At 42.9% G+C, this 13,052-nt stretch overlaps 1 protein-coding gene across 2 annotated transcripts in view; it reads left to right on the forward strand.

Moving 5' to 3' along the window:
• DCAF1 (DDB1 and CUL4 associated factor 1) overlaps positions 1–13,052 on the forward strand; it is a 43,978-nt gene that overhangs the window by 7,981 nt on the left and 22,945 nt on the right. For both annotated transcript variants that reach the window (XR_001861382.1, XM_008632147.2), the window contains exons 5-14: positions 17–154; positions 977–1,480; positions 2,646–2,747; positions 3,832–3,990; positions 5,262–5,441; positions 6,293–6,502; positions 7,672–7,841; positions 8,996–9,120; positions 10,167–11,427; positions 12,325–12,523. Coding sequence is in view for 1 of the 2 variants with exons in the window: in XM_008632147.2 (XP_008630369.1) it covers positions 17–154; positions 977–1,480; positions 2,646–2,747; positions 3,832–3,990; positions 5,262–5,441; positions 6,293–6,502; positions 7,672–7,841; positions 8,996–9,120; positions 10,167–11,427; positions 12,325–12,523 (3,048 nt within the window). In the remaining variant the exon portion in view is untranslated. The remainder of the gene's footprint in view (positions 1–16; positions 155–976; positions 1,481–2,645; positions 2,748–3,831; positions 3,991–5,261; positions 5,442–6,292; positions 6,503–7,671; positions 7,842–8,995; positions 9,121–10,166; positions 11,428–12,324; positions 12,524–13,052) is intronic.

Consider the following 13,052-nt stretch of genomic DNA (forward strand, 5'->3'; position numbering starts at 1 on the left):
GCTTTCTCCCTTCTAGGAAGGCATAGTTGAAAATCTCTTTAAGTGGGCACGCGAGGCTGATCAGCCACTAAGGACATACGCAACGGGACTGTTGGGAGGAGCTATGGAAAACCAGGACATTGCTGCTAATTACAGGGATGAGAACTCACAATTGGTAATGATCTCTCAATCACTTTCCCTTTGTGGAGTAGTTACCTCTTTTTAGTTTTTATTTATGGGGAGCTCACATTCATGGGTTAATGAGTCTTACAGTGGTTGTAATACTGTCTGTAAGAGTCATGGTTTCCATCCTTTCCTGACTGAGTTGGAGCATGCAGCCTGCTTATTCTGTTAACAGCAGTTGTATTCTAAATGCCAATGGAAACCTAAGAAGTCAAATACTTTACTTTTTAATGAGACTCATATTCATACCTTCCTTAAAGAAGAATTTTCAGGAGCTTTACATCTGTAACTATTGCACGTTGTGATTTGCCCACCAGACAGAGGTTTTAAAATGAAAGGTAAGTCAACATGGAGACAACTATGATGAAATTGTGATGACTTGTCTTCTAAACATTAAAAGTAAAAGCATGACCTTTGGTTTTGTGGAACTGCAATTTACCAAAACTGCTGCTTCCAAAGGGAATGTTGCCTTTATTTCAGGCTGGGCAGAGATGGTGGAAGGATGCTGCAAGCTGGTATGTGGTTCTGTTAGCACCAATATAGCTCATCTGTTCCTAAAGGCTTTCCAGCCACTTCCTTCTCACAGGAGACATGGTGCTGATATTTTAGAATGAAAGTAGCTGTAGCAAAATGGATTTGAGTTCTCTCACTCACTTTGAAATTATTTCTCTGGGCAAATGTACACCACAGCATACTCATATAATACTTTATGCTGTTGAGTGGGTTATATGATGATAACAAAAAATATGGCTGAGGTGAGTTGCATGATCAAAGCAAGGAATGTGTTCTCATGAGTGCTGCTTTTCTGAAACAGGTGGCTCTGGTGCTTCGTCGGCTACGAGAGTTGCAGGTCACTGAAATGACCACAAAACAGGAAAACAAGCGCCCCAGTCCTCGGAAAGTGCCATCAGATCCTCTGTTGCCCCTTGATGAAGAGGCTGTGGATATGGATTATGGGGAGATGACAGTAGATGGAGAGCAAGAGGAAGTTTCTGGTGATATGGAGATCTCCTTTCATCTTGATTCAAGTCATAAGACCAGTAGCAGAGTAAACTCTGCTACAAAGCTAGATGATGGGGGACTGAGAAAACACAAATCAGGGAAACAGCACGAAAGAGACGGCTTCCGGAAGGCCAAGCAGAAGCTGGGCTTCTCCACCTCGGAACCAGAGCGGATGTTTGTTGAACTGTCCAACAGCAGCTGGTCAGAAATGTCCCCGTGGGTGATTGGCACTAATTACACTCTTTACCCCTTGACTCCTGCCATAGAGCAGAGGCTGATTCTTCAGTACCTGACTCCCTTGGGGGAGTACCAAGAGGTGAGCATATGAAGGTGGGAGGAAGCACTCTGTGCTCTAATTCTCCATACAAAGCTGAGTGGCATTGTGGGGGAAAATTGGCAGAACTGTTATATCACACTCTGATATCTCCTGTCATGATTAAGATTGGTAACTTTTCCTGAGTTGTTGATGACTTTTAAATTGATGAAGTCATTAGTTTGAATATTACTTGGTGGGTAATACTCAAACCTGAACCTAGCAGATGTGTGGTCTGGTAGTTGGAGCATGGCCTTGGGGATTTTGTCCCATGTTCCTGTTGAATTTGGTGCTTGCTTACATGACACTTTGTTTGAAATGCAGACATTTTTCCTGTTTCCTATGGGGGATATGATAGATTCCTGCAAGTTAAAGTCTGAGGAAATAACTTGAAATTGTAAATGAAGTGGTTTGTGTAACCTCTGTGGTAGTTTTGAGAAGTGGTAGGGCCCATGTTATGCAGATGCTTTTGAAAACTGATATTACTTAAATGGACAAAATAACGTGGCTGTGTCAGATTTACCAAAGTGTGTTTCCATTTTTCTTTTTTTTTCTTTTTTTTCTTTTTTTCCTTTTTTTTTTTTTTTGTGGTTTACTTTTATTTGTAACAGAACAAAGCAACACAGTTTTGCTTTGTGATCGATGTTGTGTGTGCACATGTGTGCCTTGCTTCTGTGAGAGCCAGAGAAACCATTGCCCCCTAACACCCTGCATGCTGACTGGATTGCTTCATATGCCAGCAATGATAGGCTATAAAAATAGGAATTACTAGCATGAAGGTGTTACAAAGAACAATGCAAAGGGTTTTGGTTTGTTGCCCTGCTCTCCTGTTTTTTCTGTTCAGTTGTTGGGTAGTTGTCTTTGCACAGATGGAAGGTGGAGCCTCTCTCCGGGGTGGTATCTGTGTGGACTTCCATAGCCGCACTTGAAGGACAGTCTTAAGATTTCCGTGTGGCAGCTGCCATGCACCTTGCTGCAGTCAGCAGATGTATTACAAGAGGTCTGTTAACCTTTATTGCTTCCTATGGATGGAGCTGGTTACCACTGACCTCTCATAACAGGTATCTGCTAATAGGGGAAAACTGGGGGTTTGAGAGAGTATAAACCGAAAGAGACCTTGTAATTCTCATGAAACATTCAGCTAGTGTCCCGTTTTTGTTTTTCTCAGCTGCTACCCATCTTTATGCAACTGGGATCAAGGGAGTTGATGATGTACTACATTGATTTGAAGCGAACCAACGATGTGCTGCTCACTTTTGAAGCCCTTAAGGTAAATTACTTGCATAATACATAAAATATACCATAAACATTGTAGAAACATTGAATATATGCTTGCTGTGTGTCAAAGGCAAGTGCTTATCTTCTTTAGGCCTGTGTCTGGGATTGGAGTTGGCTTTCACTCAACTTGAATGCATTGCAGTTTTGTTTTTTTTAAGTGTCAGGCACTTAAAATGAAAAAACAGTAAAGGAAGGAGGGAATAAAAAGATCTTAATTGTTCAGGAAGAGCCATTAAGTTCACCTTTCATCTGCCTATTTGAAGATGATAAAAATTCCTTTTTCTGTTAAATACTGCCTGCCATCTCAAAGGACAATTGAGAGGGGTAAGGAGCATAAACATCTTACTCCCAGAAGCCTCAGCATGACATTGCTGAGCTCAGTGGTTGAAATACTAATTTTGTGTGGGTCATCTTTAAGGTTACCTCCCCAAGGTAAAAAGCCACACAAAATAACCTTATTCAAGCCAAACCTACAGTGCAGCAGCACAAGCTAAACTTTTCTGTGCATTCTTTCCGTCCTTCACTTCATTTTGAAGGAGCAATGTTCCTATAGAAGCTGTAGGTTACTTCACTTGGGGGTAGAGTGGGGTTTACAGTGGTTCTTACTGTTTCCTCTTAAAGTGTAGGTGATACAGACAAGCAGTGTGCAGTACACTTCAGTGCAGCTGCAGGCTTCCCTTTAATTGCCTTTACACTTCATTTTGTAAAATTCCTTGTGTCAGCAATATGTCATAATCGAAATATGAATGGAAATTTAAATAATCATCAGTGATAATAGAAAGTGAGTGAATTTGATGACAATAGAAAGACCTTAAGGTGGCCTGTTGGATAATTTCTGAGTTGCTCTGCTTTTCTTGTATTTCTTTCACAAGATGTATAAAAAAGTGGTAGTGCCTCTTTTGCTTTTGTCATTGGGATAAATGCTACATTCTGGATTAAATGTGATGGGAGGAGGAAATGAGGTGGACAAAGCACAGAGCACTTGCTTTTTCTGCTCTCTGTTTTTCTGTGGGATGGGGATGGAATTGATGACAGTTTGAAGAATCCCAGTCTAATCTGCTTTTATCCTTCCTTAGCATTTGGCATCATTGCTGCTGCACAACAAGTTTGCAACAGAGTTTGTTGCTCATGGAGGAGTGCAAAAGTTGCTGGAGATTCCTCGTCCTTCCATGGCAGCAACAGGAGTGTCCATGTGTTTGTATTACTTGTCGTACAATCAAGATGCAATGGAGAGGGTAAGAGTCCTTCTTGTACTGTAACTGCAGTGATTCCCATCATTTCTTAGTGTTCCTACCTGTGTTCAAACAGTGAATAAACATCTAAGCTTAAAAGCAAATTTATATGGATGACTGATATATGCAGAGGCATTAGGAGGTATATGAATAATAGTGTATTGTTCTAAGGTGTGTATGTGAATAACAGTGTATTGTTTCAAGGGTGTGGATTTCAGTTCCTAGGGAATTAACTGAAGACCTTGTCAGCATTGTCTCAATACTTTAATCACCCTTTTCATTCTATTCTTCCCTCTTTCTCTCAAAAAATCCAAACAAAAACCTCCTTCATTCTCATTTGCCTTTCTTTTCCTGTCTGTTCCAATGGACTCCTCCACCTGAGGTTTTTCTCCATGCATGGTTCCAGATATTCTGCCAGATGTTATCCCAGTATGTACAGATACCAGGTAGAGCAGGTGTCTGTGGTACATTTTGGATTTCAGAGGAAGCCAGCTTCAAGGTAGTCCATGCCAAGCCTCCGGTCTGAAGCTGGTAGCACTGTATTCTGTGAGTACATCCAACACCAGCAGAGAAAAGATGGATAGCTCTGCTAACTTGGCACACAGCAGCTGGTGCCAGCACTTCAGCTCTGTGCTGTTGCTCTTGGCGCTGACCCTGGCAGAGGGTTCCCAGTTCCTGCTCAGTAGAAGTTAACAGGCATATGCAAAGGTGCAGTTCTAAGCTCATGGTCTGCACGTCTCAGAGGCATGGTCTGAGAACAGGAAAAGACCAGCTCAGTTGTCTGTTTCCAAAGAAGAGTCAGGCTTTACACTTGCATTTGATGATCCTTGCAATTCCCCTAGGTTTCAGTGCTGCCAGAGTTTGCTAGAACCTCAACATAGCATGTGGTACTGTTACACTGAGCAGAATTTTTATTTCTTCAGTGAAAACCTGTCTGCCTCTAGCATAGCATTCTTTGGATTTGTGGAAGTGGTACAGAGAAGGACTCTCTGGAATTGTGCTACACTAAGACTGCTGTGTTCATTGTGCTTTGCTCTGGGAATGGACCAATTTCTAGTCCTACATTACCAAATCATACCCTTTATTAGTCTTAACAGCAGCTTTTTTTTACTGGTTTGGAAATGGGACTTTTTGTTTCCTGTCTCAGATATCCCAAGTCAAGCTGGGAATAACTGATACTTGTCCTCTGCTTCTCAAAGAGTCTTCATTCTCCTTGGAATTCTCTTCAGCAATCTCTTTGAAGTCCTCCTCAAGAACGTTCTTTTGCTTTCTAGGTGTGCATGCACCCCCATAATGTGCTTTCAGATGTAGTGAACTATACCTTGTGGCTGATGGAGTGCTCCCACGCCTCGGGCTGCTGCCATGCCACCATGTTCTTCTCCATTTGCTTCTCCTTCCGTGCTGTCCTGGAGCTCTTTGACAGGCACGATGGGCTGCGACGTCTGGTTAACCTGGTAAGGGCTGTGGCTTTAAGCAGGGAACAGGGGTTTAGTGTCAGGTTTTGCACCCTGTAAGTGCAACTGTGGAGTTTTGTTCTTTTGTTTAGTTTTGCTCGGGGTTTTTCCTCCTCAATTCCCAAGAGATGGAGAGGTGGGTTGAGTTTTCTAAGCAACACTTGCATGCATCCTTTTATCTTTATTATTTTTATTTTTATTATTACGATTATTGTCTAGAGACTTGCTACCCTTTGGGAGCTTTTTGGTGCAAGTCCTGCGTTAAGCAATACTCATTCAGACAGTTGTGGCTTAGTGGTAGTCAAAATGTTTCTTACCACTCCACATACACTTGCACCCTTTTGGATGTGGATAAATGCAGCCTTGTTCCAGGAGGGGAATAGCTGTGTGCATGCTGCAGTAACCACGGTAGCTTCTGGGCACAAGTGACACTGCTCATGTACAAAAGCTGCAATGTCTGCAGGGTGTTGCTGTGCACTCCTGCAGCTTGGCTGTGTCTGACTCAGGGACATCAATGCTGCAGGGTGCTAGCACAATGTATGATGCTGTATTATGCCTAATAGTACTCGGCACAACACTGCCTCCAGACCTACACTGATGTGACTTCTGCATTTGTGTCTTTATAGATAGTGGAGGAGAGGGCATGGTTCCATTTAGGCTATTTACCCATGCAGAGACCCTTTTCTGTTCTGCTCTGACCCTTTTGTCAGCTCTCAGTGTGCTTCTATGTTGTGTACAGCAAAGGCAGTGTCTTTGGGTTTGGTACGAGAGCAGCTGAGAGGTGTAGGTGCTTTTTTCCTGGAGACTGGGCTGATGAAACTTCTTTTTCCACACCCAACCTCTTTCTGAAGATAAGCACTCTGGAGATCTTAAACCTGGAAGACCAAGGAGCCCTCCTGAGTGATGATGAGATCTTTGCCAGTCGCCAGACAGGGAAGCACACCTGCATGGCACTGCGTCGGTACTTTGAGGCTCACCTTGCCATCAAACTGGAGCAGGTGAAGCAGTCGCTGCAGCGCACTGAGGGCGGCATCCTGGTCCATCCACAGCCCCCCTACAAGGTGAGGAGCACATTGCAAGCTTTTCACATGGTGGTTCCATTTCTCAGTTGAATCCAAGCTGCAGACATATGTAGATACCCTTCGAAGCCAGTGCAATAACTAGGCAGGCTGCAATTATTTTTTTTGTACTTTTTTCCTGTTGTGTGGAATGGAACTGCAGTAGGAAAATACAGAGGAGCCCTTGAGGTTTGTCTGAATTACATTTGATTAAGGCTCCTGCTCATGTGCTGTGGTTCCCTTTCCATCTCTCAAAAACTCAAAGGCAAGTTGTTTTTGATACTTGCGGGGTTTTCTATGCTGTGAATCTCTGAAAGGACAAAATCTGTATGTGTATAGAGGTGCATAGTGTTGAAAAACTTGGAAATAAGTTTGATTTGATAATAACTGAAATGTCTTTTGGACACCACTGGTTTTAGAAATTACCTGTGATATCCAGATAGATAATAATCCATAGTCTTGGCCATGATTTTTTTTCCTGATTTCTCCCTGCAAAGCTGGTTTGTTGGTTGTTTTGGTTTTGTTTGTTTGTTGGAGTTTTTTTAAACTGGAATTTATGGCTGCTTGTTTTGAAAGAGCACATTCACCTGTGGTTTCTGATTTAATTTATGATGTTTTTCTAGAGGAACTGAAATAAGAAAATATAAGGGTGCAGAAATCACTTGTTTTCCATAAATAAAGAAATGTATATAAGCTGTTGTTTTCTCATGTAATTAAAAAATATTGAAAGGCAAACTTGCTAGGATTTTCTTTTTTTTATTCAGTATGTTTTGTAGTCAAAACTTAGAAACTGTAATTGAATATTTTTAGCAACCTTTTTAATATTTTAGCACAAGTGTATATTGAATGATGGTGTAGTAACTACTAGATTAGTAGCTTAAAAGCAGAGTAGAATTTTAATTTAATGTAACTTTTCCTCTTAAATTGGCTTAAGCTTTCTAAGACTGTAAAGAAACTTAAAGGATATTTTCCTTAAGCTTATTATTGTATATTGTAGTGACAGTTGCTGTATTCTTTTATAACTGGGGAATAAACCAGAAAGTAAGTACTTAATCTGCAAGACAGTGGTAGTCTAATCTTGCAGATGCAGTTTTCAGTTAAATCCCAGCAGTGGGGGATTTGATGTGTAAGTTTGTAACCCTTTTGATCTAATGGTGTCCCTTTTCTTGCAGGCCTGCTCCTATACTCATGAGCAGATTGTAGAGATGATGGAGTTTCTGATTGAGTACGGTCCAGCACAGCTCTACTGGGAGCCAGCAGAGGTTTTTCTCAAATTGTCTTGTGTCCAGCTCATGCTTCAACTCATTTCCATTGCCTGCAACTGGAAGACGTACTATGCAAGGTGAGCTGTTTGCTGTAGTGCTCTATTTGAGTGCAGCACTTGTGGCTCTTGGGCAGAACATTACATTTCCAGATTTTCTGCCCTGATAGTGTTTAAAACAGGCACATGCTGGTTAGTGCTGTTAGGGCCTGTGCTGGGGCCACACAGTGCTTATGGAAGTTAACTCTGGGGAAAGCAGGACTAAAATGTTGAGGTAGAGAGAGGGATATCAAGAAATTTCTGAGGAGGCAGAATGCCTCAGGCCTTTGATTACTATGACACTGATTTCTCAGAAAAGCTTCATCACAGGTCTGTGCCTCTTTCTATCTGTCTCAAAATTTGTTTACTTTTTTGTTAAGAGAGAGGCTAGAAAATGTTCCATGGAGAGGGGAAATCAAGACCTATCTTAATGCTGGAATGAGGTGGACCAGGGCTCCCTCCTCCTTATTTCTGCTGCCTACAGGAGCTCCTTGCTTAACTTAACTTGAAAGCCTTTGAAATCTGTTTTGCAGTTCCCTGCCTCCCTCCCTCTCAGGTTGCACTCTCCTGGGTAGTTTGTGTTCTCCTGTTTCTTTCCTTCTGCAGCTGTTTCCTAATTGCTACCTGGGTTAACTCCTACCTTTCCACACAGGTGACAGATCTCCTCTTCTTTGCATTGTTCTGCTCTCTCACCTCCTGTTGAACATCCCTTTTCACCTTCCACACACCTGTGTCTCTCTTAAACTGGAGCCTAAATTGGTATCTTTTGACTATCAGAGTTGTCTGGTTTGCTGCTAAATAGTTGCCCTTGACTTCAGAAGAACTTCCTAGTTAACTGGTGACAGAGTATTTGAGACAGCAGTGTTTCTAGATGTAGATTTAGATTAGATTTAGAAGCTTAATTTAGAATGCTTTCGATAGTAAGTCTTAACATTCTTATTTTTATAAATACAAAATTACAGTGCTTTTAGGAGCCTGTGGGATAAATGTTGGCAGACTGCAGGCAGTGGTGTGCATGTGAGCACTGCCTTCTGTGGAGACCAGCCCATTTCATTCTAAAATCAAAAGGCCCCATGCAGCAGGTGTGACTGATTTACTTCAATTTGTTGGAGTAGAGTAAATTGAATGCTATTTCATGTTATTGAAACAACTCTGTACATGCAATTCTAAGAAGTTCTTCTGTTGCTGTCTTCCAGGAATGACACAGTACGGTATGCTTTGGATGTACTGGCCATCCTGACTGTAGTTCCTAAAATCCAGTTGCAACTGGCAGAACCTGTGGATGTGTTAGATGAAGCTGGATCTACTGTTTCCACTGTGGGTAAGCTGAATACAGTCCTGATGACTTACACATTTATCAGGTGTCTTCTGCTACATGGGTTTTGGCTGGCTATTCCTCGCCTACAGTGAGACAAGGGTTAAAAGAATTCATGTACTCAGAGTTACTGTCAAGGATGCAAATAAATGGGAGAGTGCACTGTGGTTAAAATGGTGTCATGATTAGCATGATTAGGTTGGGTTACATGTTTAGAGGCAGGTCTTTCTCTTGCACTTGTTTTCAAGAGCTCATTAAATACAGGTAGAGGCAAATCTACTTTTATAATGGGATTATTAGGTTTCCTCAGTTTCCCAGAAATTTAGGTCTCCTGAGGATATGGCATTCGAGAGTATGGGAGAGGAACAATTATTGCTGTGTGAGATGCTGCAACTGGTTGCCTCCAGGTTCAGCATGTAAATGAGTGAGATGTGCCTGGATCAGATCCAAGGCTTCTGCTTTAACTGGAGCCTCACTTTTCTTTTTAAGAAAATGAAAATAAAGGGCAGGCAGGGTACTAGATATAGGCAAAAGACAATTTCTTTTGCACAAAGACTCTGTAGGCAAATACCAATTCTGTGAGGGTTTTGATCTTCTGAAGCAGAAACTAACAGGAATTCTGTGGGGGAAAAAAAGTAACCCTAAAATTTCTTTTTTGCTTGATTCCTTTTGGAAGTTGTTATATGATTACTTTGTTTTCAATGACTTGGTGTCTTGTATAGGAGAGTTGCTCTCTGCAGTAAGAATCAGAGCATATCTGTGCATCTTGCTCTGGTCTGGATACCTTAGATTTTTTTACTCCTGGGGTGTGCTTGATCTGAGAGACTGAGAGACACTACCTACTGATGATGAAGTGGAGGAACAGCAGTGCAGGAAAACATTTTGCTAGGGAGGTAGAAGAATATGTCTTAGATTAGTTAGCAGAACTTCAGGAACTTCCAGAATTAAGGGAAATTTTCTTCAGATTTGTTGGACAACTCCCCTACTTGTCTGATCAACTTGTGTAAGATACATTTTGGAGTATTGAAGAAACTATTTATTTCCCTCACTAGGTATTAGTATCATCCTTGGAGTTGCTGAGGGTGAGTTTTTCATCCATGATGCTGAGATTCAGAAATCAGCCCTTCAGATCATCATCAATTGTGTGTGTGGCCCAGATAATCGGATCTCCAGCATCGGGAAATTCATCTCTGGAACTCCTCGTCGAAAGCTTCCTCAGGCCCCCAAGAGCAGTGAGCACACGTTAGCCAAGATGTGGAATGTGGTGCAGTCCAACAATGGCATCAAGGTGCTGCTGTCGTTGCTGTCTGTGAAGATGCCGATCACTGATGCAGATCAGATCCGGGCACTGGCTTGCAAAGCCCTGGTGGGGCTGTCGCGCAGTAGCACCGTCCGGCAGATTATCAGCAAGCTGCCCCTGTTCAGCAGCTGTCAGATCCAGCAGCTGATGAAGGAGCCGGTGCTGCAGGACAAGCGCAGCGAGCACGTGAAGTTCTGCAAATATGCTGCCGAGCTCATCGAGCGCGTCTCAGGGAAGCCCCTGCTCATCGGCACGGACGTCTCGCTGGCTCGGCTGCAGAAGGCGGATGTGGTGGCCCAGTCGAGGATCACATTTCCTGAGAAGGAGCTGCTGCTGCTGATCCGGAACCATCTCATCTCTAAGGGCCTCGGGGAAACTGCGTCTGTCCTTACAAAAGAGGCTGACCTGCCCATGACTGCAGCATCTCACTCCTCTGCCTTCACCCCTGTTGCGGCCGCTGCCTCTCCGGTGACTCTGCCTCGCACTCCTCGCATAGCTAATGGCATCTCAGCCCGTTTGAGTAGCCACACTGCTGTAGGTTCCACTGCCACCTCTGTCCATGCTCAGGCAAGGCCGTCTGCATCCCAAGGTCCACCTGCCCTTCCAGGCCCTTCTTATGCCAGCAACTCTCCTCTGATTGGCAGGATTAGCTTTGTCAGGGAGAGGCCGTCTCCCTGCAACGGCAGGAAAATCAGAGTGTTGCGACAAAAATCGGACCATGGCGCCTACAGCCAGAGCCCAGCTATCAAAAAGCAGCTGGACAGACACCTTCCTTCCCCACCCACGCTGGACAGTATAATCACAGAGTACCTTAGGGAGCAGCATGCCCGCTGCAAGAACCCTGTTGCCACCTGTCCCCCTTTCTCTCTCTTTACTCCCCACCAGTGTCCTGAGCCAAAACAGAGGCGCCAGGCGCCCACTAACTTTACCTCACGGCTGACCCGCAGGGCAGCCTTTCCGAAGTATGGAGGGGTGGATGGTGGCTGCTTTGATAGACACCTTATATTTAGCAGGTAAGGAAGAAACAATGTTGTGATCCCTCTCAGGATGTACCCTGTGCCAAAAAGCATTACCTGGATTCAGGCAGTGCAGTCCCACAGTGAAGTATCCTTGGAGACAAGAGAGTTTTCATTCACAGTGACAGTGAGAGATCCTTGAAAGGCTTTTTTGGTAGTTCTGTTTGTCTTGTCCTTAGTGCTGACCCTTAGTACCCAAAGCACACTTTATTTTCAGTAGCAACACTGACTAATGAAGCTGGTAGCTCTTTGTTCTCCTTTGGAAGGTGAGTATGTAGCACCAATTTTACATGAGAGTGTAGTATAGCCTTGAGGATGGTTGGCTGACAGATGCAGGACAGTGAAAACTGTATTTTGTTCTTGCAACTGAATCATCAGCACCACCAGTTGCCTCTTTATATGGCCTTTCCTGAGGTTAAACTGGAAGGTGATGTAAAGTTTATGAAAATAAAGATGACACGTTCATGAAAGCATCTTCACAGTGAAAGCAGTGTCACCATGGGAAGCTGTGATGTCAGGAGGTTGTTTGGCTGATGTGACATCCTGTGCTAAGTGTTTCAGAACTGTTAGGAATTTTTTTGCTAGCTCTCTGTACTTACCCAGGTGTTGACATTACAGGTTTTCCATCAATCCAACTTTGAAGATGGAGTCCAAGTGCTTCAGCTTAATGATGTGCTTTAACAGAAGTACCACATAGTGGAAAACAGACCCTAAAGATTGCAAACACTGTTGTAATACTCGAGCACTAGTCTTCAGGTTGACACTTACCTTGCTCTAGAAGAAAGCTATAACTTGTACCTATGTAATATTTAAGGGCTGGATTTAATATCATCACACAGCATTTCAGTTTTGCTTCTCTCTTTTGGGTTACCCATGTATTTTTGCTTTCTCTAGGTTCCGTCCAATTTCTGTGTTCAGGGAAGCAAATGAAGATGAGAGTGGCTTTACCTGTTGCGCATTTTCTGCAAGAGAACGATTCTTAATGCTGGGTACTTGCACGGGGCAGTTGAAACTCTACAACGTGTTCAGTGGACAGGAGGAGGCCAGTTACAACTGCCATAACTCTGCCATCACGCACCTTGAGCCATCCAGGGTAAAGAATCACAGACATGTTCTGATTTTTAGGCCCTGGTATGTTTTGGGCCCATCTGGATATGTATATCTAAAATGTACCTACTGGCTGGCCTGCAGTGCCTGTCATTGAAGTACTTGTAATAGTTGCATACTCTCACTCTTGTGAGTTCTACATTTAGGGGTTTTTTCTTCCAAGATAATATAGAAGATACACAGTGGCTATGTGTCTTCTTAAGAAATCAATATATATATCTGGAAGTAGAAGAATGCTTAAACTGGCTATTACACATTTATTTATGTGTGGGATCAGATATCAGAGTTCCTGTATTTTCCCTTTGCTGAAAAAAGAAACTTTTCAGGGGATGATTCTAGGAAGAAAGAAAAGATTTACAAGCAAAATGGACTCCATTCACAGGACATCAGAATTCAGCCATGAATGATCCTGATTTTATCTGCTGTTAACATCATAGATTAGGAATAACAATGGGAACAAAGCTTGTCTACCAAGGGCTCTTTGTTGTACAGAGTATTAGATACCTGGATTTTAT

This window comes from Corvus brachyrhynchos, unplaced genomic scaffold, assembly GCF_000691975.1.
Source record: "Corvus brachyrhynchos isolate BGI_N302 unplaced genomic scaffold, ASM69197v1 scaffold4, whole genome shotgun sequence".
Lineage (NCBI taxonomy): Eukaryota > Metazoa > Chordata > Aves > Passeriformes > Corvidae > Corvus > Corvus brachyrhynchos.